The sequence below is a fragment of the Oncorhynchus masou genome, chromosome 26 (genome assembly GCF_036934945.1).
Source record: "Oncorhynchus masou masou isolate Uvic2021 chromosome 26, UVic_Omas_1.1, whole genome shotgun sequence".
Lineage (NCBI taxonomy): Eukaryota > Metazoa > Chordata > Actinopteri > Salmoniformes > Salmonidae > Oncorhynchus > Oncorhynchus masou.
Window position 1 is genome coordinate 4,319,343 of NC_088237.1, and position 22,910 is coordinate 4,342,252.

A 22,910-nucleotide genomic window follows, 5' to 3' on the forward strand; every position below is an offset into this window, starting at 1 on the left:
ACAATTTCTTAAATGATCAGTAAATTAAAATGCTGCTGGTTAAATGTCCGGAAACCCTGATACACACACACAAAGCAAAGAGCACAATCCTCAATGTGACATACAGTACCAGTCAAAGGTTTGGACCCACGTACTCATTCCAGGCTTTTTCTTTATTTTTTACTATTTTCTGCATTGCAAAATAATAGTGAAGACATCAACTATGAAATAACACATATGGAATCATGTAGTAACCAAAGAAGTGCTAAATAAATCCAAACAAATGTTATATTTGAGATTCTTTAAAGTAGCCACCCTTCGCCTTGATGACAGCTTTGCACACGCATGGCAATATCTCAACCAGCTTCATTATATATTCACCTGGAATGCATTTCAATGAACAGGTGTGCCTTGTTAAAAGTTCCTTTGTGGAATTTCTTTCCTTCTGAATGCGTTTGAGCCATTCAGAACTCGCTTGGGCCAAGAAACACGAGCAATGGACATTAGACCGGTGGAAATCTGTCCTTTGGTCTGATGAGTCCAAATGAGAGATTTTTGGTTCCAACCACAGTGTCTTTGTGAGACGCAGAGTAGGTGAAAGGATGTTCTCGGCATGTGTGGTTCTCACCGTGAAGGAGGAGGAGGAGGAGCTGGATGGTATAGGGTTGCTTTGCTGGTGACACTGTCAACAATTTATTTAGAATTTTAAGGCACACTTAACCAGCATGGCTACGACAACATTCTGCAGTGATACGCCATCCCATCTGGTTTGCGCTTAGTGGGACTATCATTTGGTTTTCAACAGGACAATGACCCAACACACCTCCAGGCTGTGTAAGGGCTATTTGACCTAGAAGGAGAGTGATGGAGTGCTGCATCAGATGACCTGGCCTCCACAATCACCCAACCTCAACCCAATTGAGATGGTTTGGGATGAGTTGGACCGCAGAGTGAAGGAAAAGCAGCCAACAAGTGCTCAGCATATGTGGAAACTCCTTCAAGACTGTTGGAAAAGCATTCCAGGTGAAGCTGGTTGAGAGAATACCAAGAATGTGCAAAGCTGTCATCAAGGCAAAAGGTGGGTACTTTGAAGAATCTCAAATATGAAGTATATTTTGATTTGTTAAAGACTTTTTTGGTTACTACATGATTCCATATGTGTTATTTCATAGTTGATGTAGTAAAAATAAAGAAAAACCCTTGAATGAGTAGGTGTCCAAACTTTTGACTGGTACTGAACAACGTGAGGCTATTTGATGAGTTTCCAAGTATAGTTTTTTTTCTGTAGTGATGCTTTGAATCCTCTGCTTCATTTAGACAACATGGTAATTAACAGACAAACCACACTATTGATGTGTGTAACAGGGGCTTAAGTGTGGGACGTTACCATAGTAATGGGGCCACTCAAGCCTTGTCACGTCTGTGTGAGATTTTGAATCTGACAACTGACTAGTAGTAGACCATGTCTCATTGCAAGCAGTTGAAGCCAACTCTAACTAACATTGAAAAACAACCAAGCTTGTGAACAAACCAATGTAAATAGGCAAGAAACACGAGGACAAAGTCTCACTTTGTAGGCTTTCGAGTAAATTATACCAACTTTTATGCCTGTGCGCAGCGCAGCGCCTCCAAAAATGTATCTATCAGCACTTCACTCACAGCGCACAGCTCACCAGCCAGTCATTGATGCTGCGCGAGTACTTATTTCTATGAAACAAAACTGCAGAAATACATTGAAAACAGCTACTTCATTTTATAAATTGCAACTCGCAAGTGCTCATACTTGACTTCTGACTCTATTTTTATAAGCAAATGCAAATGTAATGCTCACAATGTAAAGCCCTGCAAATTGACCACCCGCCAACGTGGCAGGTGGAATAGACATTCTTACCCACCAATACCAAAATCTACCGGCATTTGGCGGGTGTTAATTTTATGCCTTGCTTGGGCTGTAAATGGAGGTGTGCTTTGATGAGTAATTGATAATTGATTAAAAGGCAGTATAGGTTACAGTGCAGTACATACCCCGTCTGGCTCCACTGAAAGGGGCTTACTGGGTCCCTGCACGGTCTCCAGGATATCACGGAGGACTTTCTTTCCCTGTTCAATCACTGTTGCTGCCAAACGGTGCTTCTCCAGGGTGCGAAGGGCCTATGGGTTAGTAGAAGACTGGTCTTAATATATCTAGCTGTATGGAACTCACACACCCACACTGAGTTAAAACCTTTTCCAGCTCTCCCTCTTTGGTTGGTATATAGCTCAAAGGCCCAAAACGGAACACACAGCTGTATCCTTACAAACACTTTGGGTGGCTGCGCAAAATCTTCTTCAGCTCTTCCGCTTTTTCACACACATACACACACTAGGGTTTAATAGCGGGATCCGGGTTACCGAGATGCCCAGAGATTTCCTGCCAAAACCCATTCTCGATTCAGGAGATAAATAAGGGCGAGAAACCAGTAAATTATAATAAATCATTTCAAAAAACAGTGTGACGTGAAATGGCACTGTTAAATGATATGAAATGTCTAAATCTGGCTTATCTACAGCCATCTCTGCTATCTGCATGGTCAATCATATTCCTGTAAAGCTTAGAGAGGGTTTCATGAATACACCGGAGAAATATGTTTCTACTGGTGTTTTCGCCCAAGATGTTAGTGACCATTGCCCAGTTGTTTGTGTTACAGAGATACAAAAATCTAGTTACAAAAATCTAAGCCTCGTGTCATCACAAAGAGGAACTTTAAAAACTTCAGTGAACAGGCTTTTCTTTTACATTATCTTTATTATAGTGACCTTGATTGAATTTCAGCTATCCCTGAATCTGATTTAGATTTGAGCCTCTTTGCATATGTCTTCAATACTATTGTGGATAATCGTACTCCCTTCAAAAAATAAAGGGTTAAAGGTAGATGGAATGTCTGGTACACTCCGGAATTATCAGAAGTTATTCAGAAAAGAGATGATGCTTGGGTCAAGGCTTAGGCTTGGACCGGCAAGCTTTTAAACAACTGAGGAATCATTGTTTAAGACAAATCAATAATGCAAAATCTGATTAACCACTTTCAGATTGTAATGGGAACCCGGCTAAAGTCTGGAAAACTGTCAAATTCCTTTCGGGTTCTACTTCCTCCTCTCTGACACAACAAATTCATTCAGACACTGGCCTCATTAGGGAAAATATGCCATCATTGATGCCTTTAATCACCATTTCATTTCAGCGGGCTATCTCTTTTTGAAATAACTTCTAAGCCTATTCACAGTGATATAAGGCTGGATGCTGATAGGGGACACTTTCTGAATGATCAAATAAATAATTTTTCTTTTAGGCTATTTACAGAAAAAGAAGTCCTGGATGCTTTGCTAGCAATAGACAACAATACATCTACAGAGGCCGACCAACTGGATCCTGGTCTGCTTAAGTGTGCAGTGCCCATCATAGTTGGCTCAATAACACATTTTTTACTTCACATTGTTATCAGGAAATATTCCAAAAGTATAGAAATCAGCTCTAGGATAGTAGTGATCTTAATACTTATCACCCCATTTCAAGGCGTCCTTGTCTAACGATTCTAGAATACTTGGTAAATATACAACTTTGCTATTTTTTTTAATCATAGAAATGTATTTTGAATGTAAACCAATCAGGTTTTAGTCCTGGGCATAGCACTGTTACAGCAACCACTTTAGTTGTTAATGATCTTGTCAATGCTTTAGACACAAAAATCAAATGTGCTGCTTTGTTTGTGGACCTGTCAAAAGCTTTTGATACTGTTGATCATGCTATTTTAATGAATAAGTTGTCCTGAATAGGCTGAGCTCGGACACCTGTTCATGGATTCTTAGTGACAGAACTCAGGCTATCGTGACTGATGGGGTTAACTCTGAATTACTTGAAGTCCATAAAGGTGTACCACAGGGGTCAATTTTGGGACCTGTTCTCTTCACTATTTACACTACCAGTCAAACGTTTTAGAACACCTACTCATTCAATGTATTTTAGTTTTTTTTTTAAACTATTTTCTACATTGTAGAATAACAGTTAAGACATCTAAACGATGAAATAACACATTTTGAATCATGTAGTAACCAAAAAAGGGTTATACAAATCACAAGATATTTTATATTTGAGATTCTTCAAATAGCCACCCTTTGACTTGATGACAGCTTTGCACACTCTTGGAATTCTCTCAACCAGCTTCATGAGGTAGTCACCTGGAATGCATTTCAATTAACAGGCGTGTCTTCTTAAAAGTTAATTTGTGGATTAACTTTTTGTGGTTAATTCATTCCTTCTTAACACGTTTGAGCCAATCAGTTGTGTTGTGACAAGGTGTGTGTGTGTGTGTGTGGGGGGGTATAAAGAAGATAGCCCCATTTGGTAAAAGACCAAGTCCATATTCTGGCAAGAACAGCTCAAAAATGCAAAGAGAAACGACAGTCCATCATTGCTTTAAGACATGAAGGTCAGTCAATCCGGAAAATTTCAGGAACATTGCAAGTTTCTTCAAGTGCAGTCACAAAACCGATCAAGCGCTATGATGAAACTGGTTCTCATGAGGACGGCCAAAGGCATGGAAGATCCAGAATTACCTGCAGATGATAAATTCATTAAGAGTTGCCAGCCTCAGAAATTGCAGTCCAAATAAATGCTTCACAGACACACCTCAACATCAACTGTTCAGAGGAGTCTGTGTGAATCAGGCCTTCATGGTCGAATTTCTACAAAGAAACCACTACTAAAGGACACCAATAAGAAGAGACTTGCTTCGGCCAAGAAACACGAGCAATGGACATTAGACCGGTGAAAATGTGTCCTTTTGTTAGGAGTCCAAATTAGACATGTTTGGTTCGGCATGTGTATTTCCCACAGCAAAGCATGGAGGAGGAAGTGTTATTGTGTGGGGGTGCTTTGCTGTTGACACTGTCTGAGATTCATTTAGAATTCAAGGCACACTTAACCAGCATGGCTACCACAACATTCTGCAGTGATACGCCATCCCATCTGGTTTGCGCTTAGTGGGACTATCATTTGTTTTTGAACAGGACAATTACCCAACACACCTCCAGGCTGTGTAAGGGCTATTTTACCAAAAAGGGTAGTGAAGGAGTGCTGCATCAGATGACCTGTCTTCCACAATCCCCCGACCTCAACCAAATTGAAATGGTTTGGAATGAGTCAGACCACAGAGTGAAGGAAAAGCAGCCAACAAGTACTCAGCATATGTGGAAGCTCCTTCAAGACTGTTCTAAAAGCATTCCTCATGAAGCTGGTTGAAGAATGCCAAGAGTGTGCAAAGCTGTCATCAAGGCAAAGGGTGGCTACTTTGAAGAATCTCAAATCTAAAATATGTTCATATTTGTTTAACACTTTTTTGGTTGCATCATTCCATATGTGTTATTTCATAGCTTTGATGTCTTCACTATTATTCTATAATGTAGAAAATAAAAAAAAATAAGAAAAACCCTTGAATGAGTAGGTGTGTCCAAACCTTTGACTGGTACTGTATATAACCTTCCCAAATTCCCCCGGGAGCCAGGTGCAAGCGGAGAGAAAAAGGCCAACAAGTGACATCTTTCAGTGAAAGGTAGATTAAAACAAATGTAATTTTCACTAGACCACATAATATTTTACCAGTTTGCCAACAGTGCTTCATAGGCCTACATTAATAGGCTACACCAACAAAATAATATGGTGACTTTGAGAGAACTTTGAGTTTATTAAATTGCAACAAATACAACAAGAAAACCTTAGATTAATGTGTTAATTTCTCCATTTAGAGTGGTATAATCATTTCAGTTTTATTCACTGGTAATATATGCTTTTAAATAGCACCTTCGGTTTGAATGGGAATACCGGTATGCCCGGTAATTTCTTGGCTTTTCTCGGGAAGGAAAATTTGTAGATTCTCTGGAAAATATTATACTCCGACACACACAAACACATGGTTACCTTGGCAACATAATATGTTATACAGGCTATCATGTGCAGGAGAGACTCTGTGGTGGTGGCTGAGCGTTTTTGTTTGACAACTCCTGAGATCTCTGTCAGCACCGCCAGGCACTTCATCAGCACCTGGAAGAGACATACATACTGTTTACACCCACATTTACAAGATCAGCACAGCAATGTGATAATCATAATAGTAAAGAAATCATTTACAAACAAGAAGCAACATTTTTCCAAAAACAATTCAAAAGCATGCTAAATGGAGAATCTACATCGAAGGTGCTTAGACATACACCAATAGGCTTAATCTGGGTCCAGGAAACAGTGAGTCATTCAGAGCCAAGAGTCAATCAGGAGCTCAGTAGGTTTATTGTACCTTACCTGTACAACAGGCTCTGCTGGGATCTGGTGAAACATGAGCGGGGCCAGCAGGCCATAACACCCCACCACAGCCTGCAGGGCAGCGCTGCTGTCATTCAGCCAGAGAGCCAGGTCTATGGCCACCAGCATCCGCTCACACTCTGCCAACCTGGCCTCCTGAAGGGGGTAAAAGTAAACACAGCTGCCATCATACCACCCTCTCTAACATCTCTCACTGTCATGCTTGGTTCTCTCTCAGAGTCACATATATTACATTCTGAAAAATCCAAATTCCACATGTGATTCCCACGCAGGGACTCTTGGACTTTCCCATTTTCTTATGACGCACCAAGTAAAATAAACAAATGTTCTTACCCAGAGCCCAGTTTACAGCCATGACCATAAAGGAGCCATCCATTTAGGAAACAGTGCCTTAGTGTACTTACCTGTCCCCAAATGAGTGGTCCCCCGTCACTGAGGGTGTCACAGAACAGCGCACCCTCCTGGATGTGGATCTCTGTCTGCATCAGGATGGAGGAGAGGAAGAGGTGGAGGAGGAGAGGAGAGGAGCGCTGCAGAGTCTCCAAACGCAGCCTGCAGAGGAGGAGGGAGAGAGGGGGGGGGGGTGAGAAAACGAGAGGTAAATCGGGTGAGAGAGGGGATAGATTAACAAGAGCCATGACAGAAAGGAATGTGAGGGAATAAGTATCTCAAACAAACACATATCCTCAGTCAGAGTGTGTTGTCCTCACTTGGTCTGAGCTAGCCCCTCTAAAGTGGCCCCTGGCTCTTGAAGACCTTTAGGCTGGTTGAAGTGGCTCCACAGTTCACTGCAGGCTCTCTTGGCTAGAGCGTGTTGCCCTGTCTGGTACGCTGCCTGCATGGGACACAACACAGACAGGGAGAGAGGGTCCTACAGTCAACAGATTATACATAGAGTAACCCACACACACTCAATAAATCGGTGACGTTATATATGGTCGAATCCTAACGTGAGATGTGTGTGTAGCTACAACCCAAACTTTCTCACTAGTCTTTGATTGACAAACACAGCTACAGGATTTGAATATCATGTTACATGATAAGTCTTTGAGGTGTGAGTTTTAGGATTCCTTCCTTAGTACCTGTGCCAGGTGTGCCCAGGTGGTGAGCAGTGGCAGAGGCAAGGAGGCTAGCAGAGGCCTGGTTGTCTCTCCAATGGCATTGCCCACCAGTTTACCCCCGGCGTTGTAGGCTGCTACAGCAAACACATACTTCTGGTTCGGCTCCAAGCAGTCCACTCGTAGCAGTCGCTCCCCTGATGCAGGAACCTGGGCAGAAACATAGGGACAGAGAGTTTATGAAAAATCTAGCCATTGAAATAGAATGAAAATCTATTCATTCTATTTCTACGAATCTAGCTAGGCCAACCATGAGTACAGATGTCTTGGGAATAATTAGTGGTGGCCAATTTTCCCTCTAAGCTGCACATGGGCGCGCAGCTCCCCTTAGACTGCTGCACAGATGAAATATCAGCCTACGTAGAGAAGCACCAGAATGAACATCACTCAACTTTCTAGAGTTTTCCCTTTAGTTAACACTATCAACGTTTCCCGTTACTGTGGGAATTGTGCTCGAACCAACGCAATATTAGCCACTTTCAAAATAACGAACTATGCAAAACGAACTATGCAAGATTTCGTATTCTAAACTCACTGTGTGAGAGATTTTCTTGTAGGCAGAGCACATTGGAGTAGGATTCTATTTGGAGTAGGATTCTATTGCATTGACAGGCACAACTCAGGCCTTAATCTACACAGACCAGTGGGCCATAATATGCAAATAGTCATTGCCATATCTGCCATTCACTTTGAACTGGACTGTGTTTACAGCATGAGCAGTCGTGAGTAGTGATTGTTTTGAGATCAAAGTGAGAGCTGCATGTAGCCACCTGTGCACATTTACATTTGTTCATATTCTTTGCTAGTTAGTGAGTTATTAGCGCAGTTATAGCTCATTTCTAGCCAACAATGGGGGAGTGGTTGCTTCCTACAAGACATCTTTGAAAAGCAAGTCAGGTGAAGAGTTTTTTTTTATGTCTTAAAGGGGAAGTGTTGTATTTTGAGACGGCTATGTAGCCAATAGGCAGATTGCAGCATAATTTGTCTGACATTCTGTAATAATGGGAATAATAATTCATTACATTTTGTAAGGTGGTTTCTTTCATCAAACAACAAAACATTTTCAGGTTAATGTCAAGTCCTGCATGTTTTTGTTTTTTTCAAAAGTCTCATGGAATGTAGGCCTACATTGAACACCACACATGTGCTGCTACTGTAGCATTGTTTCTGATGGTAGGCCACTCTGGTAGGCCAACATTATGATCAAATAGCCACAGTAGGCTACTTGGCCACTGTTAAAACTAACTTAACTTAAAGAATTTTTACAACGTTGCACTCAGCAGACCTGAAATTTGGTCAGTGCTGAAAACAAATTTAGGGAACATTGGTGGGGCTGCATTGAAAAGCAACAGAACTGTAATACATAACCATGGCCATATAAAATGTGTACCTGAAGAGGGCAGCAGACAAGGTGAGAACTTGCTGTGTAGGTGTCAGTAGACATTATGTAGAGTAACTTACCTCGTCTCCAGTGCCCACCAGGTTGCTGTCTCCTAGTCTGACTTTCAGGTTGATTCCCTCAGCCTCACGTGCATAGATATGGTACCAGCACACCTGCACCACACCGTGGAGAGACAACATGCTACTGTCTATATAATATGATACTATCCTTATAATATATAATACTATCCTTACAGTAAAACACTATCATATGAATCCCTAAATTAGCACCCACAAAGACATACAGTATGTCATTCCTCCCAGATACAGTATGAGAGTAGCATGAGAACATTACTGCCCCTACTTCAGACTGTACTTAGAGTGACAGTTGCTCTGGATATGATCCTCATGATCTCAATCATAATGATCACCATCATCATACTGTAGGCTACACACTGACTGATCCAGACAGGAGTGTCTGCTTAGTGTAGACATCCTATCACCTGTTCCTCCAGGGCGTAGGGTGCAGGGGTGAAGGTCATGGAGTGGTAGGTACGGGACAGGAGGATAGGGGAAGGAGGAGGTCTAGTGTTTCGCCCCTCCTCTCCTCCTCTCTCCTTCCTCTCTGACGGACCAGAGGAGCTGAACAGCTTCCTCTCCTCCACCTCTGCCTTCTCTATCAAGACAACAGCTTCCTGTGACCAACACAGCGAGGATACAAGGAATGGGTGAAAACCTTAATGGTGGGCAAACCTCAAGTAAGGCTAGCAGAACTAGCTATTTATTGTGTATACCAACTAAAGGCATTAGCATTCTCTTGTAATGTACATATCAACGTGATGGACAAGCGAAGCATTTTTATAGAATGGCATTTGTGATATAATGTGTCTCCAATCATAATGTGTCATATCAACAGTAAGACTAGCTGTTGCCATTGGCATCGGCTAATGGGGATCCTAATAAATCAAATCAAAATCAACATGATATTCAATTGACATTTTCAGTGTCTTTACCTCTAGCAGTCTCTTGGTGGCGCTGCTGTTCTGATCCTTCCTGTGGGACAGCAGAGCCTTCTGGACCAGGAACAGAGCTCTGGAGATCGTATTCTTTCTGATCCGCTCCAGAAGCACCGACTCTGTAAACAGAGGTTTTAGGGACCACACAATCATTATCACAATAATTGGCAATATCTTCTGTTTATAACTAATGCATTACCTAAATACTGATTCATGAAGTAATCAAACTTAAGCACAATATCAGCTTGAAATACACAACTGCTTGTGTCAAAGCAGAGAACCTGATGCAGCCATGTAAAGTATGGAGTGCAGGGCCATGGGTGAGGGCTCTCAGTCTCACCTCCTCTGGCTCTGTTAGCCATGGTCTCAGGTATGTCCACACCACCAGGGGGCCTCATAGATCTCCTACTGTCACCAGCATGCTGCTGCAGCTCAGCTAAGGGATCGGACGCAACACAGCACAGCATACAGAGTGGATGGGTCAAGGGGAAGTGAGGATGGCAGATTTGAGATGATGAGCACGACAATAACTCTTAAGAAGAGAGGGACACAGGTTTGGTTTTGTGTACGTTTCAATGAGGATGAAATAGAGGATGTCTTGGAAAAGCAGGAAATCCTGATTAATCTGGTGGAAAAAAAATCACAGAAAAGCATTCTGGGATGGTGGAGGACTATCTGTCTGGAGGCCTTGCTGACATACCTGGGCAGTTGTTGAGCAGCTTGAGGGAGACTCTGTGCTGGACAGACAGCAGTTCCAGATGCAGGTCCATGGGGACCAGAGAGAGAGAGAGAGACAGGGAGGGACTCTTCGCCCTCTCTCCCTCTCCTCCTGCAGGGGAATGCATGGCCGGCCCAGCAAACTTCTGTAAATAGAGAATGATGTGTGGTGAGAGACCTGGGCCAAAATAGCTGTCATCTCGGAGGTGTTTGTGTAGAGTCTTGCACAATGCAAAGCACATAGTGAAAAGCACTAGTCTAGCAATGCAATAATACATTATCATCCTTACTATCAGGTAGTAGGGTGTCTACCCACAGTGGGTGAAAACGTGCTTTAGTGATTACATTGATAACATATATTTTACCAAGACAAATATGATTATTCATGTTCTAAATTGTTCAGGGTTTTTTTCTCTAACATTTCATTGACAGTATATCAAAAAAGTTGGATTTCGTAACCCAATACATCTGATAATAAGCACCAAGCTCTGTTGACACAGCGGTGGGTGCATCTTTCTCGCCTCAACTTTTGAGGATTTTACATGTTGTGGTGGTCGTCTTCATAGCTGTTTCCGATGGTTGCAAAATGGTAAATTAACATTACACAAGCTGAATTAAACATAAAAGGCTTTGAAAATAAAAAGCTTGGGGTAAGCTCAGTGCTCATTTGACATTTTACAGCTTGTTTTTGTGAGAATTTCGGATGAATAAGAAGCGCATACACTGAGTATGCCAAATATTAGGAAAATATTCCTAATATAGAGTTGCGACCTCCCATTTCCCTGTACTGCCCTCAGAACAGCCTCAATTCGTCGGGGAATGGACTCTACAAGGAGTCGAAAGCGTTCCACATAGATGCTGGCCCAAGTTGACTCCAATGCTTCCCATAGTTGTGTCAAGTTGGCTGGATGTCCTTTGGGTGGTGGACTATTCTTAATGCACACAGGAAACTGTTGAGCGTGAAAAAACCCAGCAGCGTTGCAGTTCTTGACACAAACCAGTGCGCCTGGCACCTACTACCTGACCCCGTTCAAAGGGCACTTACTGTAAATCTTTTGTCTTGCCCATTCACCCTCTGAATGGCATACACAATCCATGTCACAATGGTCGATGCTTAAAAATCCTTCTTTAACCTGTCTCCTACCCTTCACCTATACTGATTGAAGTGGATTTAACAAGTGACATCAATAATGGAGCATAGCTTTCACCTGGTGAGTCTTTGTCATGGAAAGAGCAGGTGTCTTTAATGTTTGGTATACTCAGTGTTTACTAAAATATGAAAATACTATGTCATGTCTGAAAATCGATATCTATCTTACTTCTATATTGTTTTATGTCCTGCGGACTCGAGAAGAAAGATGACGAGTTCAATGGGAAAGTGAGCCTGTCAGGTAACCTTCATTCTCGCACACAACCCAGCCTAGCTGACGTCAAAGCTGTTCCATCTTCCTTATTTTTGAACACTTTTTTTCTCTGGCCTCCATTGATTTAGTCACCCTAATTTTGGCCATCCTACAAGGGTAAAACAACAACAAAACAACTTTTAAACAGATTATGATAGAGACATGAGATTGGGACCATTGGTTTTCTTAGAGGATTATCTACACAATTAACATATTATTTTACCCATTGGTCAAAAATTGCTTTTGATTGGACACCCTACAGGTAGGTAGGAATATGGTATTTTTAGTGCTTCACACTTCAAGGTTCTTCAAGGGTTCTTGTTAAGGGTGATGGGTCTATGTGGGACCCTAATGACTCAAAGAACCCTTTAAGCGCTTAAATTGTTCTTTGCAGTTCAGAAAATGGTTCTTTATTCTTTTAGTGATTAACATGTGGTGGCTCATTAGAATATTTTGGGGCGTGTTTTTGTATGTACAACCATGAGTGAGACGGTCATTCCAGTTTATCTGTTCTGTTGTGTTATGCCACGACATGCTAACTATGCACCCGGACAGTTATGGGGTCTGATTAAAGACTAAAAGAAGAGTATTATTCCAATTAAGAAATGTTATTTAAATCCTTTATTGTTCAGTCACCATTTTCACTATTAAAGTAGGTTAAATGAAATACAGTGGCTTGAGAAAGTATTCACCCCCCTTGGCATTTTTCCTATTTGTTGCCTTACAACCTGGAATTAAAATAGATTTTGGGGGGGTTGTATCATTTCATTTACACAACATGCCTACCACTTTGAATGTGCTAAATATTTTTATTGTGAAACAAACAAGAAATAAGACCAAAAAAAACAGAAAAGGTTAGCTTTAATAACTATTCACACCCCCAAAAGTCAAAACTTTGTAGAGCCACCTTTTGCAGCAATTTCAGCGTTTCCCCTTAAACGTTTCCCCTTGAACCACCCAGGTGTTGCTTTAGCAGTATGCTTCGGGTCATTGTCCTGCTGGAAGGTGAACCTTCGTCCCCGTCTCAAATCTCTGGAATACTGAAACAGGTTTCCCTCAAGAATTTCCGTGTATTTAGCGCCATCCATCATTCCTTCAATTCTGACCAGTTTCCCAGTCCCTGCCGATGAAAAACATCCCCACAGCATGATGTTGCCACCACCATGCTTCATTGTGATGAGAGGTGTTGGGTTTGCAACAGACATAGGGTTTTCCTTGATCGCTAAAAAACTCAATTTTAGTCTCATCTGAGCAGGGTAACTTCTTCCATATGTTCGGGGAGTCTCCCACATGCCTTTTGGCGAACACCAAAAGTGTTTGCTTATTTTTTTCTGGACAATCTTCCATAAAGCCCTGCTCTGTGGAGTGTACGGCTTAAAGTGGTACTATGGACAGATACTCCAATCTTCGCTGTGGAGCTTTGCAGCTCCTTCAGGGTTATCTTTGGTATCTTTGTTTCCTCTCTGATTAATGCCCTCCTTGCCTGGTCTGTGAGTTTTGGTGGGAGGCCCTCACTTGGCACATTTGTTGTGGTGCCCTATTCTTTCCATTTTTTAATAATGGATTTAATGGAGCTACGTGGGTTGTTCAAAGTTTCTGATATTTTTTTTTATAAATCAATCCTGATCGGTACTTCTCCACAACTTTGTCCCTGACCTGTTTGGAGAGCTCCTTGGTCTTCATGGTGCCGCTTGCTTGGTGGTGCCCCTTGCTTAGAGGTGTTGCAGACTCTGGGGCCTTTCAAAACAGGTGTATACTGAGATCATGTGACAGATCATGTGACACTTAGATTGCACACAGGTGGACTTTATTTAACGAATTATGTGACTTCTGAAGGTAATTGGTCGCACCATATCTTATTTAGGGGCTTCATAAAAAAGGAGGTGAATACATATGCACACACCACATTTATTATTTTATTTTTTAGAATTGATTGAAATAAGTTATTTTTTTCATTTCACTTCAGCAATTTGGACTATTTTGTTATTTGGACTATTAAGTCCAAATAAAAATCTATTTAAATTACAGGTTGAAATGCAACAACATAGGAAAAACGCCAAGGGGGATGAATACTTTTGCAAGGCACTGTATAGAGGAACATACTTTAACATTTGGACACAAAACAATATGGCTAACCATATAAAGAAAACAAAATGAAGAAACCTGTATGGTTCTTCAAAGGGTTTCTTTGTAAAAACTTTGAGAATGGCTCTTTATTAGAACCTTCCGAAATGGTTCATCATAGCACCATAAAGATTCCATATACTGTAGAACCTTTTGAGCAGGGTTCTTTATACAACCTTTAAAAAAAGGATTATATAGGTTGTAATAATCTGCTATTCGGTATTTCACCTGAGTGTCTATTCGATTAAAATGTGGTAAAAATATATACACAGTTCCAGTCAAAAGGTTGACACACCTACTCATTCAAGGGTTTTTCTTTATTTTTACTATTTTCTACATTGTATAATAATAGTTGTCACACCCTGACCATAGTTTGCTTTGTATGTTTCTATGTTTTGTTTGGTCAGGGTGTGATCTGAGTGGGCATTCTGTTACATGTCTAGTTTGTCTATTTCTATGTTTGGCCTGATATGGTTCTCAATCAGAGGCAGGTGTTAGTCATTGTCTCTGATTGGGAACCATATTTAGGTAGCCTGTTTGGTGTTGGGTTTTGTGGGTGATTGTTCCTGTCTCTGTTTGCACCAGATAGGCTGTTTAGGTTTTTCACGGTTATTGTTTTTGTATACTGTTCGTGGTTTCGGCTTTATTAAAGTTGTATACAAGTAACCACGCTGCATTTTGGTCCGCCTCTCCTTCAACTCAAGAAAACTGTTACAATAGTGAATATATCAAATCTTTGAAATAACACATATGGAATCATTTAGCAACCAAAAAAGTGTTAAATTGGCATTCTCTGAACCACCTTCTCTCAACCACCTGGAATGCATTTCAATTAACAAGTGTGCCTTGTTAAAACTTAATTCGAATTTCTGTCCGCCTAAATGCGTTTGAGCCAATCAGTTGTGTTGTGACAAGGTAGGGGTGGTATACAGAAGATAGTCCTATTTGGTAAAAGACCAAGTCCATATTATGGCAAGAACAGCTCAAATAAGTAAAGAGAAACGACAGTCCATCATTTCTTTAAGACATGAAGGTCAGTCAATACGGAAAATGTAAAGAACTTTGAAAATTTCTTCGAGTGCAGTCGCAAAACCCATCAAGAACTATGATGAAACTGGCTCTCATGAGGACCGCCACAGCAAAGGAAGACCCAGAGTTACCTCTGCTGCAAAGGAAAAAGTTCATTAGCGTCTTTGTGAGACGCAGAGGTGAACGGATGGTCTCCGCATGTGTGGTTACCACCGTGAAGCATGGAGGAGTTGGTGTGGGGGTGCTTTGCCGGTGACACTGTCTGTGATTTTAGAATTGATTTAGAATTCTTAACCAGCATGCCTACTACAACATTCTGCAACTATACGCCATTCCATCTGGTTTGCGCTTCGTGGGACTATCATTTTTTTTTCAACTGGACAATAACCTAACATACCTCCAGGCTGTGTAAGAGCTATTTGACCAAGAAAGAGAGTGATGGAGTGCTGCATCAGATGAGCTGGCCTCCACTATCACCTGACCTCAACCCAATTGAGAGGGTTTGGGATGAGTTGGATTGGAGAGTGAAGGAAAAGCAGCCAACAAGTGCTCAGCATATGTGACCCAATTCAGTAAGCTAGGAGTATGTCGCAAGTCACAACTTAACAGGAGAGCCATTTGAATGTGAAAAATGTTTTTACCAAGGCAAAGGATGGCTATTTGAAGAATCTAAAATCTAAAATATATTTTGATTCTGTTTAACACTTTTTTTGGTTACTATATGATTCCATGTGTTATTTAACATATATTTCATATTTTTTTGCAAATGCATTATAAATTTAAGTATCAGATTTACATAACTATTCAGACCTTTTACTGAGCACTTTGTTGAAGCACCTTTGGCAGCGATTACAGACGAGTGTTCTTGGGTATGACGCTACAAGCTTGGCAGACAAGTATTTAAGAAGTTTCTCCCATTCCTCTCTGCAGATCCTCTCAAGCTCTGTCAGGTTGGATGGGGAGCGTCGCTGCACAGCTATTTTCAGGTCTCTCCAGAGATGTTAGAGGTTTTGCAATGATTCCTATATTGAAGATGTGAAAAATATTTGTTGGTTTGATGTAGAATATTCTGAAGCTGCACTTGAAATGTTAATGAAATTGCTTCTTCCGGTTACTGACAGGCATGCACCCATAAAGAAACGGACTGTTAAAACAACCAAATTGTAACGGCGTTCTTCGTTTGTTAAAAGAGAGTCGGACCGAAATGCAGCGTGGTGGTTACTCATGTCTTTAATGAAGAAGATAGCGATACATGAAATAACTTAAATAAATACAAAACAACAAACGGAACGTGAAAACTAATTACAGCCTATTTTTTTATAAAAAATAATTTATTATCTTCAGTACCATTCATTCTTTACAAATCATAATTTACATACATGCACAAATAATGGTATTTTTAATTAAACTAATTAAATTAAACTAAACATAAACCCCAAACAAAAACCTCAGGGGAGCATCTTCCCTCCCTGTCACCCTACAAAATACCTTTCCCTATCTCCCCGACCCTAATCTATCCTCTTACAAATCTAAACGACACCCAGCCCTAAACCCCCCTTCCACCTCTCCCGAGCAGCATGCTGCCCCCACTTCCTCTCCTCCCTCTTCATCCTCCCCCTCAAATCTCCTTCCACTCTCCTCACTATCCCTTCCACCCCCCAATCTCTCCCTGTCTTCTCCATGTTCAGCCTTGCTTCCCACAGCCCCCGTTTAAAGAGACTCATGAGAAGCCAGAGCAGAAACCTGTCCCTATCCGTCCCTCTCACTCTCCCTACACCCCTCTCTAACCTGGCCCACGTCAAAACAAAATCCCCCTTTACCAAACCTAACAACACCCGTGCCTTAGCCCATACTACTCCGGCAAAGGCACAGTCCCAAAAGACATGACGCACAGTCTCCTCTCTGCCACAAGAGGATCTTGGACAGGTGGGGGATTGCACTAAACTATACCGGTACAAGATGGAACGTACCGGCAAACACTTATGAAGGCTCAACCAATTCAGGTCCTTGAGCCTGTTGTCCAGACCCCGCACCTGCACTCCCTCCCAGACCACTTCCGAGATGCCTACTACAGGCGCCCGACTCTCTGCCTTTCTGACCTCCTCGTACAGGAGCCTATGATCTAAACCTACTCGGGCAACTTCAACCTCAGGGTGCCCACGCAGCCACTTGGCCGCATGACCAAAGTGCCACGGCAGCTGTTCCGCCCGAGGACCCGTGTTAGACCACACCATTATACTTCTCGCTTGATACGAGAAAAATACCCGCAGGAGGTAACCGGACGGGTGTATCACTGGCTGAGCAAGCTCCGTTAACAAGAAAGAAACAAAAATTGAGTCCAACTTGAGGGGGAAATGTGGTACCCCCCTACCTCCCTCCCCGATGGGACAGATCATGCGTGCCCTGGCGACCCACTCATACCTGCCACTCCACATAAACTGAAACACAAGCTTCACTAGAGGCCTTCTCAGACAAGCCGGCAATGGGTAGATGTATGCCAAATACAAAAGCGACGGCAACACATCCACCTTTAGGACCAGGACTTTGCCCATAAAAGATAAATACCTAGCTTTCCACATTGCTAGCTTCCTCTGTACCACTGCAATACGCATGTTCCAGTTTAGCGTCGCAGAGCCGGAGGTCTCAAAATGGACCCCGAGAATCCTCAGGGCCCCCTCACAGAGAGAGAACCCCCCAGGCACATCCGTTTTACCGCGCCATCTTCCGAAAAACTTGACGGAAGACTTTGCATGGTTCAGAACTGCTCCCGACGCTCGAGTGAAATCCCCAAAGATGGCAAGGGACCTTGTCAGGCACGAGTCCTTGCACAACAACAAGGAAGTGTCGTCGGCGTACTGCGTCATCTTAACACGCAGTCCACCACTTCCAGGGATCAGCAGACCTTCCACCCCTGTGTCTGCCCTAATGGCAGCCCCCAAAGGCTCCATGTACAGAACAAAGAGGAGAGCCGAGAGTGGGCACCCCTGCCTGACCCCAGACGAGAGGTCAAAAACGTCACCCAAGTGACTATTTACACTAACTCGGCACCCCGCTCCGACATATAATGTACGAATCCATCCTATAAACTTCTCCCCAAATCCTAATCGACCTAACACTCTGAATAAAAAGGATCTATTCACGCGATCAAAGGCTTTCGCCTGATCTAGCGCTGCTACCATAAAAGGCAGTCCTCTATCTTCAACTTTAAGCAACGGAGTCCCTGATTAACTGTAGGTTCCATCTAATAGAGCGGCCCTCTACCCCGCACGTCTGATCCTCATGAACGACGTAGGGAAGGGCTGTGCGCAACCGGTCTGCTAAAACCTTTGCAAGTAGCTTGTAATCTACACACAGCATGGTCAACGGCCGCCAGTTGCCAAGGTCAGTTACTTCCCCCTTCTTATATAAAAGTGACAGCACACCAACAGCCATTGATCCCCCCGGGACCCCCGTCTCAAGGATGGCCTTCAAGACTTCGAGGACCACTGGTCCAAGTATACCCCAAAACTTGAGATAAAACTCAGCCGGCAGCCCATCCATCCCAGGCACCTTCCCTTTCCCATCCTCCTAAGAGCGCTCTCAACCTCTTCTAGTGAAATCTGGGCCTCCATCACTTCTCTAATGTCCTCCGGCAACCGCCTGGACAAGTGTTCTAAAAACACATTTCCCTGCTCTACATCTATTTCCCTTTCCTTAAATAAACCTTGGAAATGATCAGTTGTCACCCTGACCATATCCTCTGGTTCTCTAACTATACTACCATTTTCTTCCCTAACACCATGCATTACCTTCCTACTCTGTCTTGCCCTAACCAACTTAAAGAACATAGCAGAACAAGTCTCATTATGTTCTAGAAAGCCGCTATGCGCACGCTCCAGGAAAGCTCGAGCCTTCCGCTCCTGCAACTCCCTGAGCTGCGCCTTTAGGGTTGAGGATCTCTCCCAGTCAAACGACCCGCCGAGGTTGCCTGCCTCGTATTCGAGTTCAATTAACCTTTGGATACGATCCACCTCCCTCCTCTCCTCCCTTTTTTCCTCTTGCAATACCCTATTATAAAAGCCCTAATCCTCACCTTAACTAATTCCCACCACTCTAACACCCCCTCGCACATGGACCGGAGACCCTCAAGCCTCCTAAAGAAAATATAAAACCCGTCAACAAAAGCCTGCTCCTCCAGCACATCCCGATCTAGCTTCCAGTACCCCTTACCAAAGAGGCAGACTGGCGACCCCACCTGCAGGAGCACCCTGTCGTGATCTGAAAAGAAAACAGGCAACAGCCGCCCAGACAACTTTCCCAAAGACCTGGGTACAAAAATATAATCGAGCCTCCGCTCAACCCCCCTGGAGTTACGCCATGTAGGACCGTCCATTTTCGGAGTAGTGTGCATACCACCATCTACCAGACCATGGCAAGCCATTAGCCTAGCAATGGCGCCTGCACTGTTATCCCCCCTCTTCCTAAATCTGTATTAAAATCCCCCCCTATCATTAATTTCCTATTTGTAACACACAGGGGCGTCAGACAGTCCACCATCTCCTTCCTGTCTGCCACCACCTGTGGCACCACTAATCTAAATTTACAATCCCTTATCGTGACATCCACCCCTATAACCCTCCCCTGCATTACCACAAAGGAATCCTCCACTTTTACCTCCCTGTGCCCACACAAAATCCCTACCCCCGATGAGTGCACCCCCCCTACACCCCAAACCGACTTCTTCCACCGCTTTTCCTGGTTCTCCTACTCCCGTGCCTTCCGTTTCCTTCTCTCTTCCATCCGCCGCTTCTTGCTCCTCTTCCTTCCTTGTGGCCTTCCCCTCTGGACTTGTATTCTTGTCATGAGGCGTGTTTCCTTCCCCTCCTCTTCTTCCCCCATCCTCCGCTCCTGCTCCCCCCCCAGCCGCAGACGCATTTGACCTCTGACGGGCCGGGCACCCCTGCCACAGGTGTGCTGATGAGCCACACCCATGGCATGTCTTAGGCTTGTCACAATCCCTCGCCTCGTGATCCTCAGATCCACAAAATCTGCATTTTCTCATGCTGCACGAGGCGAAAATGTGTCCATAGGCCATACAGCGCCTGCAAAATGGGGGCTGACGTGCATAAAACAATGTCCCCCTGTCAGCCCCAAGGGAGAACATAGCAGGAGGATGAAGGTATCCACCATGTCCCTTTGGGTCCTCCCTGAGGAGGGCCTGGAAACCTCTCCTCCCATTCCAAAACCCAAGGGAGTCTTTGAGGTGCCTAGCTGAGGAAACGTTATCCATGTATCTCCCCAGAAAAGCCCTCACCTCTTCATCCTTAACGTAAGGGTTGTAAATGTTAACAGTTACAACCCTAAAGTTATTCTTCGCCAGACTTGATATTTCGTAGTGGCACATCGGCCTCTCACCTCCCACAGCTCTTGCCCTTCTAAGGATATCATCGTGTTTTTCTTCCGTATATAGCGCAACGTCGTATGCTCCCTCCAACGAGTTGCCTTGGAAACAAAACACGTCCTTCACCGTCAGCTTTAGAATCCCCATCAATATAATCCTTCCAAAAGATTCTCGTCCTAAAGGCTCCAACTCCTTTTCCTTCCAAGCAAAACTAATCATGTTAGCCAGCCCAATCCCAGGGATCGACCGTGATGATGTATTTAGCACCATCTCCGCAAGGAGAATGGCGCTCGTACTCTTCTCTTCGAATACAAGAAAAAAAGAAAATCCAAAAGTGACCGAGCCTGACTGGTGAAACTAACACAGAGACAGGAACAATCACCCACGAAATACAAAGTGAAACCCAGGCTACCTAAATACGATTCCCAATCAGAGACAACGAGAATCACCTGACTGATTGAGAACCGCCTCAGGCAGCCAAGCCTAAACAACACCCCTACTCAGCCGCAATCCCAATAACTACAAAACCCCAATACGAAATACAACAACATAAACCCATGTCACACCCTGGCCTGACCAACTAATTAACGACACAAATCCCCATGGATAGATGATGAATTGAAAAACTGTATGGCTGAGAGGGATGAGGGTAAGGGAAAGGCAAATACACTTTATATACACAAAAGTATGTAGACACCCCTTCAAATTAGTGGATTTAGCTATTTCAGCCACACCGGTTGCTGACAGGTGTATAAAATCGAGTGAACAGTCATGCAATCTCCATAGGAAACCATTGGCAGTAGAATGGCCTTACTGAAGAGCTCAGTGACTTTCAACATGGCTTTGTCATTTTTTAAAATGTTATTTAACTCAGCAAGTCAGTTAAGAACAAATCCTTATTTACAATGACGGCCTACACCGGCCAAACCCAGACGACGGGGCCAATTGTGCGCCGCCCTATGGGACTCCCACTCACGGCCGGTTGTGATACAGCCTGGATACAAACCACCTATAGCACTGAGATGCAGTGCCTTAGTCCACTGCGCCACTCTGGGATAGGATGCCACCTTTCCGACAAGTCATTTCGTCAAATTTCTGTCCCGCTAAAGCTTCCCTGGTCAACTGTAAGTGGGGGTATTGTGAAGTAGAAACGTCTAGGAGCAACAACGGCTCAGCTACCAAGTGGTAGGCTGAAGCGCGTAAAAATCATCTGACCTAGGTTACAAAACTCACTACCAAGTTCCAAACTGCTTTTGGAAGAAACGTCAGCATAAGAACTGTTCATCGGGAGCTAAATTACAGTGGCAAGAAAAAGTATGTGAACCCTTTGGAAATACCTGGATTTCTGCATAAATTGGTCGTAAAATTTGATCTGATCTCCATCTAGGTCACAAACAAACAAAAAAAGTATGTGAACCCTTGGAGTTAATAACGGGTTGATCCTCCATTGACATCAATAACCTCAACCAAACATCTTCTGTAGTTGCGGATCAGACCTGCACAATTGTCAGGAGGAATTTTAGACCATTCCTCTTTACAAAACTGTTCAGCAATATTTGTAAGATGTCTGGTGTGAACTGCTCTCGAGGTCATGCCACAGCATCTCAAATCAGGTTGAGGTCAGGACTCTGACTGGGCCACTCCAGAAAGCGTATTTTCTTCTGTTGAAGCCATTCTGTTGTAGATTTACTTCTGTGTTTTGGGTCGTTGTCCTGTTGCATCACCTAAGTTCTGTTGAGCTTCAATTGGCGAACAGATAGCCTTACATTCTCCTGCAAAATGTCTTGATAAACTTGGGAATTCATTTTTCCGTGATAGCAAGCTGTCCAACCCCTGAGGCAGCAAAGCAGTCCCAAACCATGATGCTCCCTTCACCATATTTTAGACGTGCAGCAATGTTTTTTGGGGACAGCAGTGGCTTCTTCTGTGGTGTCTGAGATCTCTTTTGTTCGATGCATGGTTCACCTCATGCAATGCTTCTTATGAATAGCAAACTCAAATGTTGTGTTTTTTACTGGGCAAGGCAGCTCCAATCTCGTCTCATTGATTGGACTCCAGGTTAGCTGACTCCTGACTCCATTTAGTCATTAGCCTAGGGGTTCACATACTTTTTCCAACCTACACTGAATTTTTTAATTATGTATTCAATATAGACAAGAAAAATATAATAATTTGTGTGTTATTAGTTTAAGCACACTGTTTGTCTATTGGTGTGACTTAGATGAAGATCAGATCATATTTGATGACCAATTTATGCAGAAATCTAGATAATTCCAAAGGGTTCACATACTTTTTCTTGCCACTGAAAATAGGTTTCCACGGCCGAGCAGATGCACACAAACATACGATCACCATGCACAATGCCAAGCGTCGGCTGGAGTGGTGTAAAGCTCATCGCCATTGGACTCTGGA

The 22,910-nt window shown here is 43.2% G+C and overlaps 1 protein-coding gene across 1 annotated transcript in view; it reads right to left on the bottom strand.

Annotated features, from left to right (window-relative positions):
- The window catches only part of cfap54 (cilia and flagella associated protein 54), a 126,473-nt gene that overhangs the window by 77,473 nt on the left and 26,090 nt on the right, over positions 1-22,910 (bottom strand). Inside the window, exons 16-26 of the mRNA XM_064938156.1 lie at positions 10,546-10,708; positions 10,186-10,281; positions 9,843-9,964; positions 9,333-9,524; positions 8,911-9,003; positions 7,414-7,599; positions 7,042-7,166; positions 6,736-6,883; positions 6,311-6,466; positions 5,933-6,055; positions 2,005-2,130 (exon numbers count right to left, since the gene is read on the bottom strand). Of these exons, the coding sequence (XP_064794228.1) occupies positions 2,005-2,130; positions 5,933-6,055; positions 6,311-6,466; positions 6,736-6,883; positions 7,042-7,166; positions 7,414-7,599; positions 8,911-9,003; positions 9,333-9,524; positions 9,843-9,964; positions 10,186-10,281; positions 10,546-10,708 (1,530 nt within the window). The remainder of the gene's footprint in view (positions 1-2,004; positions 2,131-5,932; positions 6,056-6,310; positions 6,467-6,735; positions 6,884-7,041; positions 7,167-7,413; positions 7,600-8,910; positions 9,004-9,332; positions 9,525-9,842; positions 9,965-10,185; positions 10,282-10,545; positions 10,709-22,910) is intronic.